At 41.5% G+C, this 15,791-nt stretch overlaps 1 protein-coding gene across 2 annotated transcripts in view; it reads left to right on the forward strand.

Annotated features, from left to right (window-relative positions):
* LOC117422289 (astrotactin-2-like) overlaps positions 1-15,791 on the forward strand; it is a 643,010-nt gene that overhangs the window by 385,923 nt on the left and 241,296 nt on the right. For both annotated transcript variants that reach the window (XR_009307362.1, XM_058987183.1), the window contains exons 11-12: positions 7,233-7,399; positions 8,151-8,339. Coding sequence is in view for 1 of the 2 variants with exons in the window: in XM_058987183.1 (XP_058843166.1) it covers positions 7,233-7,399; positions 8,151-8,339 (356 nt within the window). In the remaining variant the exon portion in view is untranslated. The remainder of the gene's footprint in view (positions 1-7,232; positions 7,400-8,150; positions 8,340-15,791) is intronic.

Genomic DNA, 15,791 nt, shown 5'->3' on the forward strand with positions numbered 1-15,791 from the left:
AAAATGTCAAGAAAGTATTATTATTATTTATTTCATAGCAGACGCCCTTATCCAGGGCGAATTACAATTGTTACAAGATATCACATTATTTTTACATACAGTTACATTATTTTAAAAAAAAAAGTATACAATTAAATGAAATAAAAAGCATTTACTAGACACTACTGTACAGGTATGCAGAACAACTGGGACATTAATGGTCCATTTTAAAACAACCAGATCTTACTGAAGATCTTGGTATCTCTCAAGACATCTTAAAATACACCAAATATCCATTACAAAGATATTGGATGGAGTAAGCACATGTCTGAATATTGCATTTGTGGGACGACTTGTCCATTTAATTTTAACCTATATGTGGGGTTCAGGGGGCGGAGCTAGGCACCAACAACCTATCATCTGCTGTCATCAATTAAACCTACCTTATTTAAACATTATTCACCTCTACCTCGCTGTCTTGTGTTTTTTCGTTTCCTCCTCCTCCCTCCTCCTCCTCTAGCATCTCAACCGCCTTTGCATCGGTCTCCTCTGGGGGGTTAGTGATTCCACTTTCTCCAACCCTTTGTTAAGCTCCGCTTCATTTACCTCATAGAGGATGGTTCTCCATGAGTGGACCCCCGGCCAAACCCTTCCATCTGTATGTATGTTTCTTTTGGGATTCTTCTTTCAGGTCTGATGCCTCTATGTGAGGGTCCCCAAGCGGTGGCATCCCTCTTGTTTGTTGGGTCTCCTCAAAGACGATGGCCCCTCTCCTGTTTGTCGGGTCTCCTCAGCTACGGAACCCCCCTTCTATTATGTTGGGCTTTGAAGAGGCGGAACACCACGCATTATATGTTTTAACAAATACTAACTTTATGTTTTCTTTCCGGTTCGCGAGCCTCTTCGTATGTCGGGTAACCTCAGAGACGGTGCCCCTCTTGGTATGTCGGGTCACCTCAAAGACGGTGGCCCCCCTCCTGTTTGTCGGGTCTCCTCAGCGACGGAACCCCCCTACTGTTTATGTTGGGTCAGGAAGAGCCGGAACCTCTTTTGTGTTATCAATACTAATTCATGTTTTCTTTCCGGTTTGCGAGCCTCTTCGTATGTCGGGTAACCTCAGAGACGGTGCCCCTCTCGTATGTCGGGTCACCTCAAAGACGGTGGCCCCTCTCCTGTTTATCGTGTCTATCGATCAAGTAAATGTTGGGCCTGGAAGAGGCGGAGCCCCTTTCTCCATGTGTATATGTTTACTAACTCTGTCAGTAAACACTATCAGGTGGCATAGCTCCGCCCCGTGAATTGGATACTTATGAAATGCTCAATTCAAATGCTGCCTCACCGCTGCAGCCCACTCAATGATCACATGGTCTGAAAAGCAGCGTGCTACTTCTGTTCCAGCTCTCCAGTCAATAGCTTCTTTACACCTGTGAACCTAAGCAATGGATGTTACCAAACTAGGCAAGGAAGGGTCCAGTCTAGGATTTATCTACCTGACCGACACAGGAGAGCAAAGACCAATGCAGCATTCAGCAAATCAAGCCAACCAACATTGAAATCAGCCATGATTGTATGACTCACTCTACACTGCGCATGGCTGTGCCTTCACTGGATGAGCAGATTCTATTTAAATCACACAAGGGCTGTCTGATTATGACTGAACACTCTCTGTATTATTAGGACATTATCACAATCCCAGAAAGTCGAAAAGAAACTAAATCCACATGTATTTTAATGTAATTCTCAGAAATGACTTGCATATCTAATGCATGTATCTCTGTGTAGCCTTGTGGAATCAGAGTTCAGCTGAAATCACGATGTCAAGTATGCTATAACCAGCCATAAATCAAATACTCTTAGGACAGCCACATATCTGTATAGGCAGCTTAGTGAGAAGATAGCTGACGCTAATTTATTAATATGTATGACATACTCGACTCTTGGGAAACTGATTTTGTAAAAACGTAATTTAAATATGATTTTTTCTGAGTGACAGAAAACATTGTTCTCATAGAAATACGTGTCCTTTTTTTGTACTGCAGTATGTTTTTATGATTTTTTTTCCCTGCAGAAATCCTGCAGTTCTTTTTATTATTATTGAGCCCGATGAGTCCAGTCTGCATCCCCAGTTTGTTTTCTTAATTAAAGGCTCCGGGCAAAATGGCATTAACTTCTACAGAAGTAAATACAAAGATATATATTCGTTTTGTTATAATCAGTTCTGTGGAGGTACATATTGCAGATGCATGTTCTTCACAAGCATTCGAATAGCTTTTTAATTTGACAGACTCTGCAGTAAAAGGATAGGTAGCATACCGTTATGGGATTAATTTGATTAAAACTGCAGATCTAAATGCTATTACGATAATTAAAGGAGAGTACTGAAATCTGTTTTCCTACCTCTGGCTTGCTTTGATAGCATTATTGCTGCCTTTTAATATTATTATTATTATTATTATTATTATTATTATTATTATTATTATTATTATTATTATTATTTATTTCTTAGCAGACACCCTTATCCAGGGCGACTTACAATTGTTACAAGATATCACATTATTTTTACATACAATTACCCATTTATACAGTTGGGTTTTTACTGGAGCAATCTAGGTAAAGTACCTTGCTCAAGGGTACAGCAGCAGTGTCCCCCACCTGAGATTGAACCCACGACCCTCCGGTCAAGAGTCCAGAGCCCTAACCACTACTTTATGGTGCTGAGAATATTTTGAAACACTAATTAAGGATATGCAAATATTTCAGATACACTGCTATAGATGAACTGCTGCAGCCTTGTACCTTTGCTGAAGGTCAAATTCATGTTGAGCTGGACAACTGAAGCAGCTTCTAACAACAGTGTTCCAGGAAGCAACACATTCTTTATTTAGGGTTATTATTTATAAAGTTGTATTTGAAATTGAAATGTACAACACAAGCAAATAATTTTTTAAAAGAAGCCTTGTCATGTGTACCAGTGTTATTACATATATATTTTTTTTAAAAAAATGTAACAGTGTATTTGAGTGCTGTCTGTAAATAAGGAATAGCCTTTGGATCAGCTGAATACACCCCTATCTGTGTGTCATATAAATGCAATGGTTTATTACTCTCTGCCCTGTAATGCATTTGTAGTGTCTGAACTGCCTCCCTGCCTCACTGCATCAGCCATCTGTTAAATTACCTGTCGAATTGGTACATACCTAATGCACTGCTAATGTGTAATGAATAGTTTTGCTATAGTTTATTGATCATTTCTATGGGACAGTAAATCTTACAGTAAAAGATGTCACAGCATATTTGGAAGGCACATTTCTACTAGCCTACACCAATTACTGTGGTGTAAACTTACATTTTCCAGGAGCTTTATCTTACTAAAAAAGACAAGGCATGGCAGCTGTGCGCAATGCATCTAAAACAGTTCAAAGTAATGTTTGAATACTCACACTGATGAATGCACAAGATGAAACATTTGTCCACTTGGCTTATTTTATTAAAAGTTTTACATAAAGATGAACGGCTGGCTGTTTGAAGTTGTGGATGAATTACTATGGCATCGCATGGTCTGCTCACCATAGAAGAAATTGGCACTTGTGTTGCTTCTGGCGCGCTGTTGAAGGCACTCACTGACATGCCTGTCTGCTCTACTTGACATTTCTTATAAGATTTACACTGTATATCAACGCATTAAATAATCAAAAGTATACATACTAGGCCTCAAATAGCTCTTTTAATTTTACAGCAGTAAATGTGCACAGTACTTCACCATGGATTGCTCTGTGCTAGACAGCGCTTGCTTGTCTATGCTTTACCATGCTCTCCCTGTGCTTTATTACACTGTGCTTCGCTTTTGCTGTAGTACTCTTATAAGGGACACTTTGATACGTTGTGAAAAGCAGGACTGGTTTAAATGGTTTCCAGCACTGTCTGGGTGACGGATTCTCATGCTGAAAACAGATTGAAATACAGAAAGACTGGATGAGCATTGTATGAAACCCTAACAGGATAGCGTCACAGCCAAGGCTGGTAACTGACAGGAACGAAGCCCAGAGACAGAAGTTGCAAGTTTAAGTGCTAATGCACACTTTTAATATAAATAATAAAACAATAAACAAAACACAGGTAGAAAACAACAGAGGCACTGTGACTAAAACAAACAGTTAAACAAAGCAATACAATGCAAACCCTTTAAATACACCGTGTGGTTTTAAACCATTCCCATCAAACACGGCACTGTACTCCCCTAAACACTACAACCCCCACCAGCTCGAACTCTCCTCTCACCTTCTCCAACATCGACTCCTAAAACCACCCGTGATTCCCCATTTTATACACCTGTGGCTACATTCTCACGTGTTTCTCCACACACACACACGCACGCAGGCACGGACGCACGCACGCAGGCAGGCAGGCACACACGCACGCAGGCAGGCACGCCCGCACACAGGCACGCACACACACACACACCCCCCCCTTATACCAGCAGAGCTTCCACCCTGCCACAGCAACTCATAAAGTTTACAGTAGGCCGCAGCATATAATGCTATTTGACAGACTAAGATTCACTCAAATTCTTGTGATAAGAAAGGTAACTATTTAATAATGTAAATTAAAAAGGTACATATTTTAGATTCCTCTTCATTCAGGGAAGACCTATTTGTTGTTTCCGCTTCTCAACACTGAATGCCTTTTCAAAGCTTAACCTTCCGTATGTATAACTGTCTCTGCTTCACAGACTGCTTTGATTTATAACATTGATATCTTCAGACTATGAAAGCATTATTATACTTTTGAAAAGCTTAAGAGCTTCATCAAAGCCTACTCCTACCCCAAGGCTTGGGATTTCACTTTGGCACCTTTATTACCACATCTCTCTCCTGCATTGCACTGCACAGACGTGTTTTGGATAGTACATGAATTTGATGAATGTGGCCTGTCTGCTTGCACATTGGATTGTGGAGCTCCCAGTGTCTGAGATGCTCTGGGCAAAAAAAAAAAAAAAAAACATAAACAAAAACATGCGCATCAAAGCATCACAAAATGAAGCATAAAGCAAGTTTTGACAGGAAAATGTTCAAATTTTACATGCAAGCCACTGTTGATAGGTTTGATTCATAAGCTTCAGGTTGTAGATCTGAGTAGAAACACACACACAGGGATACACACACATAGGGATACACACAGTAAAACACACAGGGATACACACACAGGGATACACACACAGGGATACACACACATAGGTACACACAGGGATACACACACACATAGGGATACACACACATAGGGATACACACACATAGGGATACGCACACAGGGATGCACACACACAGGGATACACACACAGGGATACACACACACACAGGGATACACACACATAGGGATACACACACAGAGATACACACACAATGATACACACAGGGATACACACACACAGGGATACAGACACAGGGATACACACACAGGGATACGCACACATAGATACACACACAAAGATACACAAACAGGGATACACACACATAGGGATACACACACACAGGGACACAGACACAGGGATACACACACAGGGATACACACACACTGGGACACAGACACAGGGATACACACACGGATAAGCACACATAGATACACACAAAGATATACACAGGGATACACACACACACACGGATACAGACACGGATACACACACAGGGATACGCACACATAGATACACACACAAAGATACACAGGGATACACACACACACAGGGATACACACAGGGATACACACACACAGGGATACACACACATAGGGATACACACACAGGGATACACATTCATAGGGATACACACACAGGGATACACACACATAGATACACACACATAGGGATACACACACACACAAGGATACACACATGCACATTTAAAGACACTTTCGGGGAGTTAGAGGCACTGTGATGATTTTAGGACCATCATCAGGGGTTGCAGAGGGCACTGTACCACGCAGCTATAAATAACTGTTATTCATACCAGGTCTGCTCCATGATAACTAATACAATAAAACCTTACCTAATCACCAGTGACACAAAGGGAACAGTTTAATAGGGAACTGACCCTGAACCATAAACAAACTGTAGAGAGCTGAACGAGTAGGAATACAATGATACCATACCCTGCCGTCATTTCCAGTGCCCACCATTCATACTCTCCAGACCTGTCCAAAACACCCTTCAGGACTTCTATACAATATGCTCACCTCTTTTAATTCAAGTATTGTTGAATATTGCTTTGTGGATTGTGCTGTGAATTGCTTCAGCAACAAGTTTGCCCATTTGTTTCCACTTCCCATCCCTGAAGGGAACTAAAGAGTTAACCTGACCAACAACAGATGATGTCATAAGAAAACCTGAAGTGCTGATACAAGTCCAAATATATTGTATATGGCTTGGGAATTTATGAGTTAATTGAACTAATTAGTCTAGTTAAACAGTAGCATGTGCATTACCTGTATAGAACGGAGTGTACTAGAAAGGAACTCATTAACAAATGTGTAAAACGTCAAATGAAAAGAAGCATCCTGTTTTAATGAACAGCACTGAAGATGCAGTATTGATAAATAGTTGTTTTCCTCAGGACTATGGCAACACTAATGAATGTCCAGTGCACGCAGCCCTCTCTCTACCGCACTGTACTCACCGCAGGAAGTGTTACGAGGAGTAGGAGAAGGCTGACAGTAAAGGGACCGAGGGTAGAAAAGAAACAGATGGTGAACAGAGCGTTTTCTTTGAATGTCAAGTCTGCAGAAAAACCCTTTGGATGCCATTTAATGCTTCACAAGCAAACAACGTTCCTGAAGCATTAAGGCATCGTTTTGTCATCACATTGTGTTGTTAACAATCATAAGCTCTGGCCTGTGCGAAGGGAGTATTTTTCTACATGGAAATATCATTAAAACATGATAACAGTAATGACAGTCCCTGTGACAGAGCCTCAGAAGAATGGAATCATTTACCTGGAATTATGGCACAAATCAGGATATGAAGGATGAGCTCTCCTTTAAAATGAAAGCAACATTATTGTAGACCAATCATTTTGGAAGATAAATATTTAAAATCTCATAATCTCATTAAATGGATATGTATGTTTTTGTTATACTAAAGAGACAGCGTGCACATTCTGCTGATTTCTATATACAAGTAGTGCGTATGAATGAATATTAATAAGAAAGTCTTTGTAGTAAATGTCAGGGTCTTGCTCGTTTTAATCTCAAATTGTTTTCTTTAGTGTCCGGCAGGTCTGAGGCCAATGAAGGATGGGACTGGTTGCTATGACTACGCCAAAGGCACAGACTGCTCGGATGGTTTTAATGGGGGGTGTGAACAGCTGTGCCTTCAGCAACTGGTGCCCTTGCCCGAGGACCTTACCTCCAGCAATGTTCTCATGTTCTGTGGGTAAGTGCATTTGAGCAAGTCTTTTAATCACACCCTTGGGTGGAAAAAATGACTGTGTAATTACCATTTGAAACTGCATTGCTAGAGTTTACTTTTTTGGCCTTAAACTAAAAAAATGTTCTTAGGTTTGTGCTATTCGATTAACTGGATAAAGCTAATTTATCTGCCCAACTTGTGTAGTTCAGACAAGAGGACTATGAAAAGAAGCTGCACAGAATGATATCTCTTTCAAGTATCACAGTACAAGTAATGATTTAATTAAGAGCAAGATAAATACAATGACTTTGGTTCAAGCAAGTACAAGTGTGACAAAATACAATTAAATAATACAGCAGATAACAGTGTCAGTGATAGTTACATCAGGATATGATTAAATACAAAATACTACAGATTAAACACTTGGCAGATTACAGTACTCTGAAGTACAGGATTAAATGCAGTAAAATAGGGGGCAGATAAGAGCAAGTAAAGCACATTTGAGGAAGGGTGATAAGTGTCATCCTGTGCTGACCCTGAGGAGCGTGTAGAGTGTCACACAGCTGTGCTTGTGCATTGCCAGGTGTGTGGAGGAGTACAGGCTGGCAGCATTGTGTCATCCTGTGCTGACCCTGAGGAGCGTGTAGAGTGTCACACAGCTGTGCTTGTGCATTGCCAGGTGTGTGGAGGAGTACAGGCTGGCAGCATTGTGTCATCCTGTGCTGACCCCAAGGAGCGGGTAGAGTGTCACACAGCTGTGCTTGTGCATTGCCAGGTGTGTGGAGGAGTACAGGCTGGCAGCAGACGGCAGGTCATGTGTCATGCTCTCAGATGCCTGCGAGGGCTCCAGGTGTCAGAGGCAGGACGGCAGGCTCAACGACACCCTCTTCGGTGAGATGCTGCACGGCTACAACAACAAGACCCAGCAAGTGAACCAGGGCCAGACCTTCCAGATGACATTTAGGTGAGCGCTTGCATGACCTCACTCATCACATGGGTGAACTCTCCCTGGGCAAAGCAGAGCCGCTTCATGTCAAATAATTGTACTGAACTTGGAATTCTTTTCATGACAGAGGTCTGTTATTTCTCTTCTGTGGATGGGTGATTATTATGAGCAGTTGACTTACGATTGAAGACACTGTCCTTTAAGGATATATAAGGCTTGTCCCTTGTTAGCAAACCATTCTCCCCTACTGGGGGGAACTAAGTTAAAAGCACATCATCTAGCCTTTTTTTAAATGCTTCCAGTGTTTTAGAGCCTACTACTTCACCTAGTAGGCTATTATATAGGGCTGCTTGTAAATGAAGCATTTTGACTGACAGAGAACGGGCTACTGTGTACACTGGCATAATATTACTAATGAAAAATAACAATATTAATAGACATCCTAATATTATAAATAACAATAATACTAGTACACATTAATACTGTATCCATAGCTGCAAAACTCTATCAAGCAGACAAACGTTTCTGCACAAGTACAATGAAGACTGCACTAGTCAAAATGTTTGTCTGCTTGATGCTTTTACCTTTAAAACATGAATATTTGTGATTAGGATCTATGTTTTGGATGGTTCTTTATATATATATCATTTCCAACAAAGTGCAGGGGCTGATATATTGGTGTCTATTTTAACAGGAATTCATGATAAAGTCATCACTGAACAAATCTGATCAAGTTTATTTGTGGCAGCAATATTGATGTCTTTGTGTTTTGTTGATACTGGATTTAGAGCCTCCCAGGTTTCATTTTCATTTACCTTCGGGACCTGCTCTTGGCTGTTTGAATAAAAGCGCATCTGGCATTACAATGGAAAGGTTGTAAGCGGTGTGCTCTCTACTCCCACTGACCCAGTCTACATGGAGAACAAAAAAAACAACAAACCGTCAAAGATCTGCTCTTGGTTTCCAGTGCAGGTAGAGGTCATGCTTCTGAGTTCATTGGCAGTAATATTTTTTTGGGTGTCTCCAGGAGATATCATTCATTTGCCGGAGCGTGATCCTCTAAAAAGTGTTTTATGTGCCCAGACACAACGATTCCTCCTTGTAAAACATGAGGTGCTTCAGTTAATGACTTGCTATCATACTGCTCTTCCACATGAAATAATATTAGGCTACCTTCTCAAAATGTCAGATTTCGATTCATACGGTTTAATGTAATCCATAAAATATGTGGCCCATCTTTCTTTACTGCAGGATTATATAGGAAATACTTACAAGGCAGCCCAGCCACTGGTACAGATTCAGCGTGAGCCTCACTGGTAGCTTCTGAAGAGAATATTGAATGATGTTTCTATTTGACAGAGGATAATAAGCTCTAAAGTTTTGTTCCACTACAGGTGCAGATGCTGTGGTAGGATATGCACATTTAAACAATAATAGCATATGCAACCACAGTGCCCTCTATATACAGATACTGCCCTCTGGTGGACCAAGAACCAAACTTGAATTTCAAACTTCATTCGACTTTACAAATACCAAAAGCTTACGTTTCTTTCAGTATTTCTAAACACACTATTGGGGGGAATAATAGTTATTATTCTTCCTTTATAAACAACACTATATTAATGTCCTTGGCAATGAAAAGCAAATGTGTCAGATGGATGAAAATATAATATTTTCAAGGTCAACTCTCTGAGTGAGAAATAGAGCTGTGGAGATAAGTTAAGATGCATTCAAATGGGTAGCCTAATAATAAAGAATACAAGCACAGTTGAAATGGTCTACAGACAAGACCTTTCAATGCAATGTATATTGTTCAGTCTATTCAAGACAGCATTGAACTCCTAGCTATAGTATTACAGCGTTCCTAGTAAACTTGTGCAGTAAACACATATCGACTCGCATTCCTATTCCATAGAGGATCAATGTACTATTTTTGAAGCTACATAAAATGTAAACATTTGCGTACACTGAACCTTTAATTACAAATTTGAACGTAGTGTGTTGTTACAATTTAATATTCAGAAACATGCTGGAAATTATAGTTTGACAGATTGCTTGACATTTAGGTGTTTGACAAACATCGAAGCTGAAGTTTCATCTTCTGTCCAATCCTTAGGTCACCCGCATTCGGTATGGTTTGGGTTTGGGGTTTGTGCACCTGTTTGCTGTGTAACATACAGCAGGTAATTGTACACTAGCAGAGGTATAGTGTACATTGATGCCAGCTGTTGTAGAAATAAGCACTTTATTAAAAAGCTTTTGTATTTGGGATGTTGACAGGCTGCCACTGTTCACAACCTGGGTCCGAAGAGATTTCTGGAGTAGGAGCAAGAGGAACTTGAACAAAAACAATCCACAAGAAAGTGGCACAGTGATCAGGGCTGAACTGGAATCAATCCAGTGTTTCACTGGGATTATTCCAGAAGAGGTGTTGTGGGATTAGCAAAGCTACATGTTGCATGATAGCTAAGTGTCACTCTTGTTGAGTTTCAATTTTACAATGAATTCCCACTTAATTATAATGTGCACCGATGGTCTCAGCCAATCAGGTTCAGTGTAGAGCCATCATTATCACACAGGTAGAGCCATCATTATCACACAGGTAGAGCCATCATTATCACACAGGTAGAGCCATCATTATCACACAGCCCTCTAGAAGCTGACAGGATTAGAATATTGAAACTCGCTTCCAACTGAACAAATTTCAGCCTTCAGTGCGATTCTTTACCTCTAAATGAAGAGAGCCTGTAACAGGGGTCTTGCTACCCGTGATATAAGGAGTACATGCGTGGATGACGTGCATGCGTGTTCGCTGCGTGATTGACAGGAGATGGAAACAGTAGGCTGGGATTGACACACCCTGCAGGTGCACAGGTTTATTTACACACACACAGAGGAACCCCATGTGACGCTATCAGCAACGGCAGCTCACGTGGAACATACGGCCCAGAGTACAAAAACCAAAACAAACACATCACAAAAACTATCAAAATAAAGCTGCCATGAAAAATGGGGTGCGCCACTCCGCTAACAAAATGGAGGCACCGCTTCCACACCTGTCTGCTAGACTGGGTGGGATCTATCCTGAAACTAACTCCTTCAGGCAGTTCACCCAACTCCAACCTCAGATATATGCTCGATCTCCGTTAGAGTGGGTCGCTTCGTTTCCTGAGCCCAGTCGTTCAGCAGCACAGACGGACCGATGCTTCAGGCAGCAGCAGCGCTCTGACCCCTATGGCTTTACAGCAGCCTTGGTCTGTGTAATCGGACCCTTTTATTCCTGGTGCTCTGCTGCACCGCGCACACTTGCTGATTAGGTGCTCGCAGCTGGTAATCTCACACACGCTGCTCATTCCTGTAACTAAGCACAGCAGGCAGGCTGCTACACACAGACCGTCAGGTTCCCCATTAAAACCAATCCTGTTCTTATTTATTTCTTCAATCACAACAGTGGTATTTACAATAATAATCACAGAAACCCCCTCCTTATGTGCATGGCCCCAGCCCTGCTACAGAGCCATATTGTGGAGCTCAATGAGCCATGCATTGGACAGCCAGTCTGAATCATTGTACAGAACAGAGCTAGAGTACTATACAAAACAGAAGGATTGCAAACAGCATAAAGAAAACAAGACAATGACATTTGAAGCGACTTATTCTTTACATTCTGTGTAGATTGGTAGACTTTATCTTATAGAGTCTCCACTATCTGTTAACCTTGTCTGTAACATCCAGTACACAGTTCTCCAGAAAGGTTTCCAGAGTTATAGATTGCTGGAGCGATGTTCATGCCTCACTCGTTTTATTCCTTTTGAAGTTCCACAGGCCTGCACAAGGTTGTGCTGAGCTGTTAGTTTAATAAGTGCTGTTCTAAATTCAGTTTCCTGCAGTCACAGCTGAAAAGTGTCTTTCTGGAAGCTCAGCTGCAAGGCATGAAGAGATAGTGTCTGGGAGCAGAACCATACGTCTGTGAGAGAGCGCAATGATTCACCAGCATGACTTCACCGTTGACTCACACACAGAGGGGCTTCAGGGCAGTTCTGCTTGTATCTTCTACAATCAGAGGTTCAGACTCTGGAGTTTGTGAGATTTCTAAAGCCTTGTGTTGGCTTTAACATGGAGTTCTGACACAGACTGACCTATCTGCAATTCAGAACTAGACCTCAAGATGTCTGTACATCGACTCTAAAGAAACTGATCTAAAGCATGATTGAGTCATTGACACAATAGCTACTGACTAAATATAAAGCATTCCTCAACAACGAGCGGCAATTAAGGCCATGATAGCATATTGTTTTACTGCCCTTATCTTTGTATGCTGTTTTCTTTTTTTTTTTCTTTTTATTTTTATAAATTCAGTCGTCGCCAATTTTTTACCCCGGTTTTCTCCCCAATTTAGCGTGCCCAATCATTATTTGTATCCTCAGCCCACCGCTCGCAACCCCCCCGCTGACTCGGGAAACGGTGGCTGGAGCATGCGTCCTCCGAAACGTGCTCCTGCCAAGCCGTCATTTTTCGCACTGCGGATCCACAGCAATGCTACCAGACCTATAGTGCCGGAGGACAACACAGAACTGGCAGCTCCACTGCAGAACCACAGGTGCCCTATCGGCCACAGGGGTCGCTGATGCGCGGTGAGCCGTGGATTCCCCTGCCGACCTAAGCCCTCCCTACCCGGGCAGCGCTCAGCCAATTGTGCGCCGCCCCCTAGGAACTCCCAATCACGATCGGCTGTGACATAGCCTGGATTCGAACCTGCGATCTCCAGGCTATAGGGCACATCCTGCGCTCCGCGTGGAGCGCCTTTACTGGATGCGCCACTTGTATGCTGTTTTCAATGAGTGTTTCTTATTGGAATGACTGATGATGTTTGTTTGAGAAGTCTGTGTTAGGGTGTTTTTACCTGAACTCAGGAGCTGCTCTTCAGTGCTCTAATCCTGTCATAGACACATGTAAGGTAGGCTAGACCAGCCAGTGTCTTTATATTAGTAAGCTGCAGAGCCCTCCAGTGCTCAGCTGTGTATTGACAGAATTACAACTGGAGTCTTGGATCCAAATCTGCTGTTTATTGCAGAGCCCTGACTCCTATAAAGGCTGGCTGATCTGTTTTGAGATTGTGTTTATGTCTATGGCAGGGAACTTGAAATGAAGAGCAGGTCCCGAACTCAAGTGAAAGCCCTTTTACACAGATTTAACAAAACAAATACGTTTTCAAAATCACAGTGGCTAGTAACTTTAATCACCATTTGATGAACAATGCCACAGGAACTTTATTAAACATCATGACAATGATGGCTGTGGTGGTGACGTCACGGGCCAGGAAGCAATACGGACACACAGGCAAATGTGGGGCTCAAACTGCTGTAGCAGCGTATTTATTAAAGAAGAATCAAAGTAAAACAAACAAAACCGATTCTTAAACACAAAATGAAAAGGCACGAGGGCCAAACAAAACCAAGATACAAATAAACTGGACAAACGAATACCTTCAGCAACACTGACAACGCTAGCAATTGTTTATTTGCTTTCTTTCTCTCTCCTCCATCCTTCTCTCTCAGGTGAGTCTGAACTCTCTTATATTATGTGGCTGGAATCCTAATTAACCATTGATTAAAGCATTACCTCATTAAGGCTCCAGCTACATTCCCACGTATTTTGTCAGGGAGGAATGCATCTAACCCCCTCCCTGCTGACACAAAACACAACCCAGCAATTACAATAACAGACGTCTTCGTCTATATAAGTAAAACACATACTCAAATCATAACAGTAATGCATAATGCAAATAAATACACAAAACGATAACAACAACAATAATAATAATAATAATAATAATAATAATAATAATAATAATAATAATAATACAGTGCATACAGTGCCTTGCGAAAGTATTCGGCCCCCTTGAACTTTGCGACCTTTTGCCACATTTCAGGCTTCAAACATAAAGATATGAAACTGTAATTTTTTGTGAAGAATCAACAACAAGTGGGACACAATCATGAAGTGGAACGAAATTTATTGGATATTTCAAACTTTTTTAACAAATAAAAAACTGAAAAATTGGGCGTGCAAAATTATTCAGCCCCTTTACTTTCAGTGCAGCAAACTCTCTCCAGAAGTTCAGTGAGGATCTCTGAATGATCCAATGTTGACCTAAATGACTAATGATGATAAATAGAATCCACCTGTGTGTAATCAAGTCTCCGTATAAATGCACCTGCACTGTGATAGTCTCAGAGGTCCGTTTAAAGCGCAGAGAGCATCATGAAGAACAAGGAACACACCAGGCAGGTCCGAGATACTGTTGTGGAGAAGTTTAAAGCCGGATTTGGATACAAAAAGATTTCCCAAGCTTTAAACATCCCAAGGAGCACTGTGCAAGCGATAATATTGAAATGGAAGGAGTATCAGACCACTGCAAATCTACCAAGACCTGGCCGTCCCTCTAAACTTTCAGCTCATACAAGGAGAAGACTGATCAGAGATGCAGCCAAGAGGCCCATGATCACTCTGGATGAACTGCAGAGATCTACAGCTGAGGTGGGAGACTCTGTCCATAGGACAACAATCAGTCGTATACTGCACAAATCTGGCCTTTATGGAAGAGTGGCAAGAAGAAAGCCATTTCTTAAAGATATCCATAAAAAGTGTCGTTTACAGTTTGCCACAAGCCACCTGGGAGACGCACCAAACATGTGGAAGAAGGTGGTCTGGTCAGATGAAACCAAAATCGAACTTTTTGGCAACAATGCAAAACGTTATGTTTGGCATAAAAGCAACACAGCTCATCACCCTGAACACACCATCCCCACTGTCAAACATGGTGGTGGCAGCATCATGGTTTGGGCTTGCTTTTCTTCAGCAGGGACAGGGAAGATGGTTAAAATTGATGGGAAGATGGATGGAGCCAAATACAGGACCATTCTGGAAGAAAACCTGATGGAGTCTGCAAAAGACCTGAGACTGGGACGGAGATTTGTCTTTCAACAAGACAATGATCCAAAACATAAAGCAAAATCTACAATGGAATGGTTCACAAATAAACATATCCAGGTGTTAGAATGGCCAAGTCAAAGTCCAGACCTGAATCCAATCGAGAATCTGTGGAAAGAACTGAAAACTGCTGTTCACAAATGCTCTCCATCCAACCTCACTGAGCTCGAGCTGTTTTGCAAGGAGGAATGGGCAAAAATTTCAGTCTCTCGATGTGCAAAACTGATAGAGACATACCCCAAGCAACTTACAGCTGTAATCGCAGCAAAAGGTGGCGCTACAAAGTATTGACTTAAGGGGGCTGAATAATTTTGCACGCCCAATTTTTCAGTTTTTTATTTGTTAAAAAAGTTTGAAATATCCAATAAATTTCGTTCCACTTCATGATTGTGTCCCACTTGTTGTTGATTCTTCACAAAAAATTACAGTTTCATATCTTTATGTTTGAAGCCTGAAATGTGGCAAAAGGTCGCAAAG

This window comes from Acipenser ruthenus, chromosome 15 (assembly GCF_902713425.1).
Source record: "Acipenser ruthenus chromosome 15, fAciRut3.2 maternal haplotype, whole genome shotgun sequence".
NCBI classification, from domain to species: Eukaryota; Metazoa; Chordata; class Actinopteri; order Acipenseriformes; family Acipenseridae; genus Acipenser; species Acipenser ruthenus.